Source organism: Peromyscus leucopus, chromosome 6 (genome assembly GCF_004664715.2).
Source record: "Peromyscus leucopus breed LL Stock chromosome 6, UCI_PerLeu_2.1, whole genome shotgun sequence".
Classification (NCBI taxonomy): domain Eukaryota; kingdom Metazoa; phylum Chordata; class Mammalia; order Rodentia; family Cricetidae; genus Peromyscus; species Peromyscus leucopus.
Window position 1 is genome coordinate 92,666,699 of NC_051068.1, and position 15,023 is coordinate 92,681,721.

Consider the following 15,023-nt stretch of genomic DNA (forward strand, 5'->3'; position numbering starts at 1 on the left):
GGCTCTGACATAGAATGACTTTCCACAGTGGAAATTGCAGGGAACTAATAATCAACATCTCTGTCATGTCTGTTATTTGCTAACACTATCAGGTGACTGGAAAAATAGTATTGTCTGAAATTGAAAATCTGGATAACATGTGTTTTAGAGAAGAATGCAATAAGGTCCAATTTAAAGCTGTTTGATATAAGGGCATCCACCACATCAGCAGCCAAAGGTGGTGAAACCTCTTGGAAATCTCAGTGTGGGGACTGAACATGGGATTTGGAAGGTATTGGTCTTTCAGTGAGAGCTAAAACTTGAGATTCAGACCACAGAGTCAGGCACAGGTGAAGAAAGCTTTTCTATAATGCAGGAAAAGAGGCACAGCTAAGGGCCGAAGTGGACAAAGGCAAAACAAATACAGCCTCGTCTATTCATGCACACAGACACAGACACACAGACACAGACACAGACACACTCACAGACACACACACACACACACACACACACACACACACACACACACAGCTGTAGCTGGCCTATACATATTTTAAGATATATGATCTATTACCCACTTTTTTGAAAAAGCTTTGTCAATATGTATATGTTTACACATTAGTTGTTCAGTATAGTTAGTTTTCTTTTTGTTGGGCTTACAAGAAATCCTACAATGCAAACTTAATTATAGATACAATATACCATACATACTTACATACTTACATTACTTACATATACATATACATACACACACATACATACACACACATATGTCTCTTTGGGCTATTCCTTCGTGCTGTAATGACTGCAGTTATAAACAATCTGAAATTCATCTGCAGTGCTGAAGAGACTGGCTATTTCAGTGCCCGGCTATAGCAAACAGAAAACTGTCATTCATTTCTTGTTAGAGACATACAGCACCATCTGTATTCTTCCTGTAGACATCATTCACAGTGGTGCCTAGTGTTTTGCCAGTGAATGTGCACATAGGAAAGTACTTGTGATTTTTCCCAGTCTACTTACCTCTCACATTGAAACTTCTCCCTTATTCTAACCTAAAGCATACTTGATCCTGTTCAAACAATGATCAAATAGAATTAAAATGCTATCAATACCAAGGGTCATTTTCTTCCACTTTCATCTGTCTCATGCCTGTCTACATAGACATACACACACACACACACACACACACACACACACACACACACACACATCTCCAACTTTATGCTAAAGCATATATTCACATCATTCTTGTCTAGGTTTATACTTTAAATAATATTTTATTCCATGTGAAGACAAGAGCCAAGCATAATGAAACTTCCCAAAAATGTGCCTCTGCAGGGGTAGGATGTAGGTTAGGTGTAGAGAATTTGAATTTAATCAGGGAGGGAGGAATAGATGAAATGATACAGGGAGGGAAGCATCCACGAAAGCCAAAGATCCCTAGTGTAGAAGACTATCCATAACTAGAGCCTAGATGCCATCAGGCTCTTTAAAAATAAAGGAAAGAAAGAAAGAAACGCAATAGCCTTTCAACTGGCAAATTTGATGCCTTTTTGCATATTAAGTGAGGTTTGCTTTGCTCTATAAGTGGTGGAGGGCTGAAATGATTTCTATGCATGTCATGGTAATCTTTATCTACACAAGACACATGCCTATGAAATTAAGGTTCTGCTCAAATAACTTTTCTTTTGAGTGATGATTCACAAGAGAACAGAGTTCCACTTTTGAATTAAGTAGCCCTGTCCATTCAGTAACTACTTTGCCTGAGAATATTCATCCATTTTTGTATTTTTCAAGTATTTGTCTTTCAGAGATAAACAGAAAGATGGAGGAGGGGTGAGAGGGGGATGGAAGAGGGTGAGTGAGGAAGGGAAAGGAAAGAGGGAAGAAGCTATTCAGCAAGACTTTTTTATCCTTTAGTGAGCCAGGTGCCTAAGGATTTTTATTACAACATATTAACATCTTGGTTCCAGTGGCCACTGAAAAGCAGCTACGTGCATTTCTAAGTGCCAACTGAAGATTTTTAATGGAAGCTAGTATCTGTTTCTGTTAGATTTCTGAAAAAGCAAACTCCTTCAGTCCTCAAGTGTGTTGTTTCTGTTGCAATTAGAAGTCTCCCCGTGGCCTACTTTCTGCCTTCCCCAGTATCCCTCTGAGGTAGGAAATGAGACAGCCAGAAGTCCCGTTGCTGTACTGAGAGCTACAGAGGAGAAGAGACAGGGCATGCTAAGGGGCCATCCTGAAGCCACATCTAGAGCAGTGAGATTACTGAGAAATGGATTTAGACCTCCTCACTTGCAATGGCCCATATCTCAGTGCTAAGACATTTTCCTAAATTAAGTACAAAGAAGCTGGGCTAATGGAACCAGAAAGATAAATTCGAAAATGGTCCCCTCTTGTGCTTGAGTCACAGTGGGTTTGAAATAAAGTTTTTTATTTGCTTAATTGATTTCCCTTCTGTTTACCACATCTATAGCATCTTTTAACTTGGAAAATGATGATAATAATTTATGTTGGGGCACCGAAATCTGACTTTGGGCCAGTTTTCTTTAGGGAGGTGGACCAATTGTATTCATCTGAGTGATACGATGAAGAGATTTGGGGGAAGATTATATGGCAGTTCAGATGTGATACAAGAGCAGTTATTGCTGACTTGTGTCTTGCAGGAACAGTATGGAACCTTGGTGTCTGCCCAGCCTGAACTGCCTCTTTTTTACACTCCTGTTGATCTAGTGGACATCAGTGTGGAGATGGCTGGGCTGAGGTTTCCCAATCCCTTTGGCCTTGCCAGTGCCACACCAGCCACGAGCACACCAATGATTCGGAGGGCCTTTGAAGCCGGATGGGGTTTTGCTTTGACCAAAACTTTCTCTCTTGATAAGGTAAGAAAATATGTTTGAAGTTAAATGCAAATGTCTAACATGCATTTTCATTAAAAGATAAATATAAGATGGAATGTTTTAAAATCTAAAATATGATAATTACTAAATAGTGGAAAACATTAAATATTGTAATTTAAATTTTGAATATATTCTCATTTTGTATTGTCTAAGAACCATCAAAAATATGTTTTGCCTGGTGCTGCAGCTCAGTTGGCAAAGTGCTTACCTGGCAAGCACAAAGATCTAAGTTCAATCCCCCAGCCCTACATAAAAACAGGTATGGCCGGGCGGTGGTGGAGCACACCTTTAATCCCAGCATTAGGGAGGCAGAGGCAGGTGAAATCTGTGAGTTCGAGGCCAGCCTGGTCTCCAAAGCGAGTTCCAGGAAAGGCGCAAAACTACACAGAGAAACCCTGTCTCGAAAAGCCAAAAATAAATAAATAAATAAATAAATAAATAAAAAAAAAAAAAAAAAAAAAAAAAAAAAAAAAAAAAAAAAAAAAAAAAAAAAAACAGGTATGGTAGAACATGCCTATAATCCCAGCACTTGGGAAATGGAGGTAGGAAGATCAAAAATTCAAGGCCATCCTGGGCTACATTTCAAGGTCAGCCTGAGCTACATGAGAGCTGTCTCAGAAACCTATACACAAATAAACAACAACAATAAACTAGTGTGGTAGTGATTTAACAATCACTAATCCCTGTTTTAATTGAATTAAATTACTTTAATTGTTTATATTAGAAGGATGCCATATGATGTTCTATTTGTATGTGTTGTGTAGGGTTTTAATCACATTAAACCTTCCTGTTTTCAATATTTTTATTTCCTTATGAAAAAAGCTTTCAAATTCCTTTCATCTACCTCTTTGAAATGCAGAGTATGTTCCTGAAATTCATAGTCATGATTTTATATGGTAGCACACTAGAACTGTTTTCTAAGTAATTTTAACCCAACTAATCCACCATTCCCCACTCCTCTTTCCTCCCACTGCCCCAGCCTTTAGTAAATATCATTTGAAACCCAACTTCCACTTTATCTATCTGTTTTAAGCTTCTATATGTGAGTGAAAGCATGTGATTTAAGTCTTCCTCATGACTGGTTTATTTTACTTAACATAATGATTTTGAGTTGTACCCATGTTACTACAAATTCAAGATTCCATTTTTATGCTGAAAGAACTCCATTGTAGATCTGTACTATATTTTCTTTATCCATGCGTCACTAGATAAACATTAAGGAAGTTTATATTTTTGTGCTATTGTGAATAGTGCAACAATTAACATGGAAATACATATTTTTGACATACTGATTTCATTTCATTTGGATATATATCCCATGGTGGTGGCTGCCTGATATGAGAGTTTCTATTTTTAATTCTTTGTTTTGACATTATTATTTTGTGATTTGAGGATGTGTGTAAATGAGAACATATGGTTCAATTCAAAGTTAGGAAAACAATAGATTTAGTTTGCATAAAATCCTATTATTCACTACATGTCTTACAGACTTTCTCACCATAATTTGTTGACAGTGGTTATAAGATTTCTCATGAATTTCTTAATAAAAACATACCCCCACCAAATTAATTCCATGTGACGACAGTGTGGTTTTATGCTTTTACAATGAATTCTACATACTTAGGAAATGAATAATTAAATTTGCGATCAAATCTTTAGTAAAAAAAGCAGGGCCACTGAGATGGCTCATCAGGTAAAGGCCCCTTCAGTCAAGGCTGGTAACTGGGGTTTGACTCATAGAACTGAGATGATAGAAGGGGGAAACTGACTCCTAAAAGATTTCCCCTGGTGGCCACATGAGCCCTATGGCAAGGGGATGCACCCTCTTAAGAACACACACACACACACACACACACACACACACGCACGCACGCACGCACGCACGCACGCATGCGCACACACACACATACTACACACTCACACTGGCATATACAAATAAGCAAACAAATAAATATAAGATAACTTTAGCATATAAGCATGTAAGTGTACAGTTCCAAAGTTGGATGATTGATGAGATAGAAGAGATAGAAGAAAGATGGCATCCTTACGTGGTGGTGAGGTAGAAGTCTAATTTATAGAATGAATAGAAGCATTTCATGGACCATTTATTGAAAAAGTTTTGGATGACAAGTCCCATCAATGTGGTTAACACTAAAGTTGTAGTTAGTAATAACTAATGTGTAAGAATGGGTGGATCTAGTGACTAAAGAGAGTATCATTATTTAATCAGCCTTATCCTTAGGCAAAGAAAACAACAGAGAACTATCAGGAGCCATGAAAGTTCATTCTTCCTGAATTCTTCTGTTACTTGAATCAATAACTAACATTATTATTAAAATGTTACAGCTCTCTTAATCTGACAGTTTTTGGTTGGGTAAAGGTGGTCCAGGAAATCCATAAAATCCTCAAGAGTTAGAAAAATCAGAGCAAGAAAAAAATGTTTCTTAAAGATTGTCTTACTTAAGTAGAAAAAGTATATATGAACATCAAGCATTCAACTAAATATTGAGAAAGACTTTTGCTAAACAAAATAATAAATTGAACCGGATAGTCTCTATTGATTTAAAATATTGTGGCTGAGTTGTATCCAGTTTTGTAGGAGATTAATAGTGCATTTGTCTTTGTTCCTCTTCCTATTTTAAGAATTATGGAAGCTGTACTCAAATGTTTAACCTGTTGGTATGGGAAGTCTCCAGAGCATTTAATGTTGTATTCATTGTACTATTTAAAATGCACACACATCAACAGGAATAAGTATTTAATCAGATATAAATGAGGAATTATGGTGGAGGGATATGTGGTTTGGATTTGCTGCTGGTTTGCCAAAATTGAATTCTGAGTCATTAGGGATATCATTCTTTCCTCTGTTGGTGACACGCATTGATTCCTGGTCCTGGATCACTCAAGAACACAGAAGCTGTCTCCTTTAATGGGCTCACCAGCAGAAGCAAATTTAGAAGCTAATTTCCTTCTAAACTTACAATTTGAATGTGATCTATCCATTCAGAAGTCTGTGCTGCAAGATGAAAGGGAAGATAAAAAAAAATGTAAATTAAATCTGGCACAGGAAACATATTGACAACTCTGCTTGCTTATTTTGATAGTGATACAAAACTGGTATGCAAAGACTACTTTGAACCTTATCTATGAAAATTGCAAGGGCAAAAATCACAATGCCATCTTGCACATGAGTAATGGCGTGTCAATAAAATGATACTTTCCATAAATGAACTTATAGAGCACTCATTCTACCTGCTAGAAAACTACATTTTGTTTCTTACTTTGTCCTTAATTACTGATTAAGCCTGTTGTGAATATATAATTACATCATATGAATACTTATGCTTTCTTATGGATGAAATGTTGTTGTACACAACATTTGAACTCTCATTTCCCTCCACACAAACTTTCCTAAAGACAGATATTAAAATATCACATATAATACACATGTGTGTGACATTACAGCAGACCAATTGGGATTGGCCTTATTATAATTTATTATGCCAATTCAAGAATCTGTTTAAAACTTATTATAATTCAGAATCTTGACATTTGAAATTTGGATGCTCATAATATGACAAAGGCTAGTCTGTGGAGTTTTGTTATCATATGAAATATTAATATTTCACAACACATCTCTGATGAAGTACAATTTGCCGAGCCTGCATATGATAAAGAAATTAAATGCTCACCAAGGGAGTTCAGTCAGAATTAGAGCCCTGCTTGAACATCTGCTGGAAGTTTCATTATCCAGTGCTATGCTAGTGCGGCTCCCTTGTTTTCCTAGATTGACAGCTGAATATTGCCCTGGTTCCTGCAGCAAATACATTTAGCTCAACATTGCCCCCCTCCCCTTTCTGTTTTATTTTTTGGTAGAGTGTTGGAAGCTGCTTTTGATTTTCAAACTATATTTTTTATACTCTTGACATTTGTAGATGCCACATTGAGGTCTAATATGGTGTAGCAGCAATAGGCCATTGACTTGCAGGGAAATGCCAGCTGATATCTCAGTAAACAGAAATATTATTATTCTTCACTATGCCGTCTGTATAAAAGCTAGGTATGCTTTCTTTAGGGAGGCAAATCATCAGATTTTTAATGCCAAATATAAAAAGATATGTGTTTGCTTTTGTGTTAAATAACATCAAAGATGGCTTTTATTAACTCTCTTTTTCCTTCCTCAAATCAATCTTTCTAAGAATGAATGTCCCAAAATAACTAGATCACTTTCTTTGATATGTAATTTATATTTTACAAGAGTGACAAGTGATATTTAAAACCAAATTGTGAAATCATTTTCTCCATAAATGTAAGTTCAAATTAAAAAACAAAAAGATGGAAGAGAAGCCAATCTGTCAAGCTTGATTAAAGCTAAATTATTATGATGAAACAGAACTGCTTTGTTTATGGGGAATAGTACAAAAGTCTGTGGGCACCACATAAAATAACCCTTGACCGAGGCTCACATTACATGAACAAGAAACAGATAAAACATTTTGTTAATGTCAAATATCTTTGTAATTATATCTTCCCATGGAGATCCATATTCTGTACTGCAAACGTGTATATATGTATGTGTATATATATATATATATATATATATATATATATTATGTATATATATATATATCAAACACCTAATTGAGCTTTTAGCAATAAATATCTTGAATCAGTATACTTATTTTAATAACTGTCAGATGGTTAAATAAATAGGCAACTGCATAATATATTATCTCTCAACATTAAAACCTGAAAATAGTATTGTTTCCTCAGTATTGCTTTGTAGTTGTATTATGGATTGTAGCTATTTGTGTATAATACAAATTTACCACGTATCACAATGCTGAGTTCATAGGAAGAGTTTGGTAAACTTTTCACAGATACTTCACAAAAATGAATAAATAGATTATTTGCCACGAGCATATTGAGTTTTTTCCCTCAACCATTTGAACAGATAGTTAACACATAAAGCAATTGACTGCTTTCAGTATTGATCTCAATCACAGGAGAAAGGCCAATTTAAAATTTCTTATCTTCTGTGTTGTTTTCTATACCTGTCTGAAGCTGAAAACATTGGTGGAAATTCTGCATGCATGAGTGATGTTTTAAGAATGAGATCACTGAAGCTTTCAAAATAAAAAGGGTTATTGAGAAAATGGAATAGGAATCACATTGTATTAGGAAAATATGTAAAACTACTCTGGTCTGACTATGTAAGATCATGTATTAGTAATTCTGACAGAAGAAACATAACTTGTTTTTTGTTTGTTTGTTTGTGTGTGTGTACACATGTGCATACATATGTAAGAATGAGGAAATCAGAGGTTAACATCTGGTGTGATTACTTGATCACTTCTCCATTTATGTTTTGAGGCAGAGTCTCTCACTGAATCTGGAGTGCACAGATTTGGCTAGTCTAGCTGACCAGCAAGCCCAGAGATACTCTTGTCTCTACATCCTCAGATATGAAATTTAGCATATTCTGCCCTTAATTTTTAATGTAATGTTTTAATTGGGATATAAGACTCAAACTCAGCTCCTCAGTTCTTTGAGAACTGAGACATCACTCGGTAAACTTGATTTTTTTCTTTTTAGTAACAAAAGTTTGGCTATATCTTTAAGCCAATGCAGGCCATTGTAGCTATGTAAGGTTCTGTCTTAGAAACCTGTCCCTTTTACTGATCCAAGATCAGCCTTATCTTAAGTTCAGTCCATGGTTTTTGTATAGTTCTATCCTGTGAGCCATTGTGAAGCAAATTGTTATACATCTTTAATACAATACAAATGTGTTGAGTTTTGTTTTTTAACTTGTGTTTTGTTTCATTTACTTTTTATTTATCTATCTATTCATTTATTTATTTATTCATTCATTCATTCAAGACAGGGTTTCTTTGTGTAGCCCTGGCCATCCTGAAACTCATTCTGTAGAGCAGGCTGGCCTTGAACTCACAGAGACTCCCCTACCTCTGCCTCCCGAGTGCTGGGATTAAATGCATGAGCCACCACCACCTACCTTGTGTTTGTATTGGAGTTTGCTATTACTGTAGCTAGTGTCACTATTCATGTAGTCACATATTCAGTATAACTTATGGAATTTTGTAGTATATCGGCAGTGCTTTACTACACTATTATCTATATCAACTACACAGGTTTTTTTTTAAGATAAAGTAATATTCTAAGTTAAATAAATTTTCCTAGTCTTAATATAATTATTTGCATATAAGCATGCATATGGAAATTTGAGCTGTTTGTATATGCATATTCTTCTGGTCCACATGGTGCTTATGGGACTCATTTACACATGACCTCCATTGGTAGATGCCCAGAGGATGTCAAGATGTTATTACTAAGGACTCTGGAGTCTTGTATGCTGTCTTATAGTTGTTGAGGTGGCTGAGCCCATCTCTCTGTCTTCATATCCTCTCATGACTTAGTCTATCCCATAAGCATAGAAGCTTATTGTCCTTGTTCATAATGTGACTGTGTTCCACAGAGGACTGAAAGCTGAAAGGTCTTTTGAAGCAACAATCCAAAGCATACTGTCAGTTCCACCTTAATCTCTTGACCGCATTACAACTTTATAGCCATCAAACCCACTTATTGAATAGATGTGCAAAATTACATCACAGTGAGATGTGGACTCATATCATAGTCACCTTTGCAAATAGTCCTTCAGTGGCAATATTCACATGACTACCAAAGGCAAAATGTGTCTACCCTTTCAGGATTCCCCAAATGCCATTGAATCATGTGGGTTCATGATCACTATCCTTGATCTTGTGATCTCTGATAGGTCCAAATGCATAGACACTTAACTGAAGTTTTTTCTCTTTATGTAGGATTGAGTGAAATGGAAAGGCATGCTACCTGTTCACCAGACACCGAACATGAATTGATATATTCAGGGGCTGGAGACAGGGCTTAACAATAAAGAGAATGCATTACTCTTGCAAAAGACCCAATTTGGATGCCAACACCCACATGGTGATTTCAAATCACCTGTAATTCTAGTTCTAAAGGATCTAACACACTCTTCTGTCCCCTGTATGCATGAAGCATACATGACTATCTATCACAGACTGTGGGAAGGCCAGCTCCACCAAACTGCTCCAGGGTTGTGAATAGAAGAACTCAAAGTAGCAAGGGATTAGGAAAAAAATCTTTTCTATCTAGAGGCTAGAATTTTCTGTCTGAGGGTATTTAGAAAGAATTGTCTATTTGAGGGGTAAAATAAGGAAACACATATACTTTCTGATGGTAACTTACTCTTTAACTTCATCTGGAAAATTCTCTTTCTCTGAAAATCTCTCTGTCTCAACATAAATGCATTCCACATTGTTACATTCTCCATAAATTCACTGCCATGTACCTCTTTTGCACAGCTACATCTACACATTTCTTCTCTCTACTCTGTTACATTCCTGTAGCACAAATCTTAAAAGGTCTTATTAATAAAATCAAACCTGAAGCAAGGTATTGGGGTGAATGCTGGAAGATCAGAGAAGCAGAACAAGCCACAGCTACCTCACCTTGCCAGTTCCTCAGCTGATCCTGTTTCCTCAGACCGAAAGCCTCTGAGTCCTTATCCAAATGGATCTCAGCTGAACTGCTTCTTAAAAGCCTGAAAGCGTAACCAGGTGCTAGTTTCTCGTCCTCATGCCTTAATTACCTTTCTGCTTCCTGCCACCAGTTCCTGGGTTAAAGGCTCTTGTTACCATGCCTGGCTGATTCCAGTGTGGCCTTGAACGCACAGAGATTCAGGCAGATCTCTGCCTCTGTAACGCTAGGATTACAGGCATGTGTACAACCATTTTCTGGCCTCTATATCTAGCGGCTGTTCTGTTTTCTGACCCCAGATAAGATTATTAGGGTGCATGATATATTGGGGAACACATTATTACCTCATATTCCTTCACATATTATTACATCATTTATTCACTCTTTACTCACTCATACTTTCATTCATTCATTCTCTCATCTTTCACACTTCTTCTCTGCCAACTTTGGACAATTGTGTGTTACATTTTCTCTCTGCCCATTCAGCTACATCGCTCACTTAGCAGACATAGCTACACAACACACACTCACGTACTCACTCTTACACCATTCCTTCACATCGCTCACTCAGCACATACACACACTCACACACTCATTCCTACCCTCTGCCTAGCCCTTTTCACAGCAGTTCTCTCCTTAGCTTTTCATAGCTCCCCTTCACACACCCATGCACACACTCACATACTCTCTCACTTCCTCCTTCCCATCTCACTGTAGTGGGTAGCCATTCCAGCTTGGATCTGGAAGTTCCAACCCCCATTGAGACTCTTGCAACTGTCACGCCTACGAGGCGGGGCGAGGGGAGGTGCCGGGGGACCCGAGAGCTGGATGGGCCAGCGCTCGCTCTGGGCGCTCTCTCGGTGCCGGGACGCTGACCAGTGCAGATTGACTGTGTAGAGCTCCGGAGAACACCGCTGGACTGCATTACACCTTCCCCAGACCCTGCGACCTACCCATTACTTAATTTGTGAGTTTCGCCATTAAATAAATATCCTTTTAACTACGTGAAGTGGCCAAAATAATTTCTCCAATATCTCACTGCCAAATTCTGGACAATTATATGTTCCATTGTCAGGGTCCAACCCATTCTCATAACCCATGATAAGTCACACAGTTTTTCCTCAGGCTAGTTAGGCCACAAAGACTGGCCATTGAGTAAATATTTGGCCTCACATGTAACTTTTTTCCCACACAGAGAATGACATTGAAATTCAGGACTTAACAATAACAGTAGCAGGCTGAACCTTGAGTGGTAGGAGAACATGCAGAAAGAGAATTACTGCGTGGAGCTATGTCTACCAAAGTTGCTTCAGTTCTGACCTTGATTCATCAACAAACAACACCCGGATCTTGTCTTTGTGTATTTTCTGCACAGGCAGCTTAGTCTGTTCTGAATTGGTTCTAAAGTCTAAAATTAATTTTCTTAGTCACTGAGAATACTGTTACTTTCCTGTGTCAGTAAAGAAGAATATTCTGGTATTATTTCAATACATCAGAATTATACAGCTTAAACAGAAATTATCTTCCTGACCATTCACAACTATAAGTGTGCCAATGATGGGATGTTTTTCAAAAGATAAACACACAAACAGTTGGAAAACACCAATAGCAGGTTTTAGGGAAGAAATGTAGTGGCTCATGAGAGAAATTATAGACTGAAAACAACCAGTTTCCATAGCCAGTGACCCCATGGATTTTGCCAAGTGGGGCTCCCCTACAAGAATTATTAATCTGGTAACTTGACCTATCGAATACTAGTTGTCACCTGCTATATATTCCCATGACCTCTGCTAAAGCCATTGCTACCAGAATCTCTCAGGAAGTATCCATATATACAGGCAGGTAAAACACTCATGCACAAAATTTCAAACAATAATATGCCCAAGAGGACTTGTTAGGTATTATTGTCATTCAGAAACAATAGTCCAAGACAAATCACAATCCCCTGTCCACAGCAGGGGAAACTGAAATTCTGTTTGGCAGGTATCTTCTGGGATAAAGGGTGTTTCCTTCTTGTTTATAGTCTGTTGTTCTCTTTGGTAGTGGTTCCCCACTTCTTTCTTCTGCTTTAGGTTCAACACTCTGAGCTATTAATTCTAGAAGTGGGTGCCTTCTCTCTCCTTGTAGATAGCAAAGGGCTCTTTGGCAGCCTATTAGCATCTTCAGTATGTCTCTGCCTATAGACAGCTAAAGCCCACTATTCTACTGCTCTGTTCTGAACTGTCCCCTTTAGTTTAACATTATAGTGTTGCTACCACAAAACTATTTTTGTGTTTGCTGTAATTCTTTCCAGAACTGATTTCCTCCTATCCTAGGCATGCCTTGCTGTAATAGTGCTACTTCATGAGACTCTTTCAACTCTATTGTCTACCTGGGAGATTCTCTAAATCTCTAAATTAGAGCAGTCTTTAGGGACTACTCTAAACCTTTCTAGAACTTAACAAACTGTCTTGCTGCCACACTCTTGGTATGATCTTCAGTGGAATGTGCTTGAGAACCTTCTATCAGGGAGAGACCAATTATAAACAATGGCTTTATTTTCTAATGTAGCAGTCTCTGGGCACTTTGGGTTGCTTAAGTTTTACTTAGCAAATTAAATATGTCCTTCTTAAGCTTTCCTCTGTCTTACAATATATACAGAGACACTCAGCTGCCATTTCCAGCATTCTGCCTAGACACTCGCTTAGAATCACAAATGCATCATGCACTTTCTCTTCTGGATTATCTCTGGTAAGATTGTCCTGTTTAACTGTAATCCGGGTTGCTATCTTCCCAGGCCCAATTAAAAAAAAAAAAATGCTTCTCACTACATTTTAATCCTGTAGGAAGTTTATTGTTTGTGTTTCCATTTTTACCAACAGCCTATTCTTTGTTTTACAAGACTCCCAATCTCAAAGCTAATACCATGTGCTTTAGAATTGGACATCCCAGTACATGATTGATTTCTGTATCTTTTCAGATATTGCTGCCTGTTGAACCCCACCCAGTATACAGTGGTTCAAAAATAGCTGATATGTAAAATGAATAGAAAAATCTCTTAATTAAAAAAAAATAACAACAAGGTGTGTGGTCCTCCCACTCTCTACCATTTGGAGGGACTAATCAGGACTTGGCTCGGCGCATGTTGGTTGTTCCCACTTGTGCACTTGCAGTCATTTCACAGAGCTTGGAGATACCCTGACCACCAAATAACAATGGATGCTTGTATTTCTCCTGAGAAATACAACTGGCATAGAATGTTTACAGAGACTGCATGTGCCCAAGACACAAAGCATGGTGTTTTAATAGCTTGACCACATTCACATGATGACAATCCCTCTAGACCCACATTTTTTCCTAACACATTACCTTCCTTGTAGGTCTCCAGCAATGCAGCTTCTCTCCTATCTGAGGGGCATGTGACTTGGCATTTGTTCTGTCTGGGAATGCTCAGCACTCAGATTTATATTTGACTGCTTCTTGCTTCTTATTTACATTTCAGATAAATAGTTTGCTCCTCAGAGGAACTTCTTGACCTTTCTAAAGTCTCTCTGTATGTCACCCTACCATAGTGGTTTCCCTCACTGTACTCACTGGTGCATAAAATGTCCAGGCTCTTGTCCATTTATTTGTATACTTTCCGGTTTAGCTACTCACAGCAAGCTGCATGTAAAAAGGGACATTTTATTTCTTGCTCACTACTGCGTGCCAAGCACCAAGAACAATGTCTGGCAGGTAAGGAGGACTCAAAGCACACTTGTTAGATGAATGAATAATCACAGGATTCTAATTTGAACCACAATTCCATCTGACAGCCCTTCAGTGGCTCAGAGACAGCTCTCATGTCTTATCCATAAGCCTTTTCTTTCTTTCTAAATCATCCTGTTTTCCTTCCATAATAAGATTTGCAGATTTTTACCACGTAGGTTGCCTATTCTCCCATGTGGATTTCAAGAAACTTGTTTTGATCCACATTATCTTAATTGAGAGGAAGTTGCGCCTGCATTTGCACAGATTGGACAAATTGGGATCACCTACCAACCAGAAAAGAACTGGAGAATAACACTGATAAGGCTTTAAATGCTAAAAGAAATTACTGAAAATTCCGTGAATATCTTAAGTAATATTTTCGAGCCTATGTAAGTTTATTTGGGTTACAATAAGGAATGTCATATTTATTTCCATAATTCATTTTGGGATAGCATTTTGGAAATAAAGATGTGCATTCTTTTAAAACATTAAACTGATCAATTTTATTATCATTCATATTTTCTATTTCTTATCAAGAAAGTCTATGACACAATCATGAACAAGAGTTCATCTTGCTATTTCACTATCATTCTGGATTCAAGATTTGTGTTTATTTTCTATTTAGTACAAAATATTGTTCTCCTGATACATACTTGTGCTTTAACTAAAGAGACATAATTATTTTAAAAAATTCAATCTTACCTCATCTAGAAGGCTATGGACAGCCAGAAAATCAAAATGATTTCTTGTACTGTTATTTTAATTGTTAGCTGGTTTGGTTACTTAATTGCTATTTATGTTTATTTTGTTAAAATTCATAAAACTGTCTCATCCTGAAATGATAAAAAATAGCTT

General features: G+C 37.3%; 1 protein-coding gene across 2 annotated transcripts in view; it reads left to right on the forward strand.

The window, feature by feature from the left end:
- The window catches only part of Dpyd (dihydropyrimidine dehydrogenase), an 847,112-nt gene that overhangs the window by 422,268 nt on the left and 409,821 nt on the right, over window positions 1-15,023 (forward strand). For both annotated transcript variants that reach the window (XM_028880091.2, XM_028880092.2), the window contains one exon: window positions 2,649-2,864. In XM_028880091.2, the coding sequence (XP_028735924.1) occupies window positions 2,649-2,864 (216 nt within the window). The remainder of the gene's footprint in view (window positions 1-2,648; window positions 2,865-15,023) is intronic.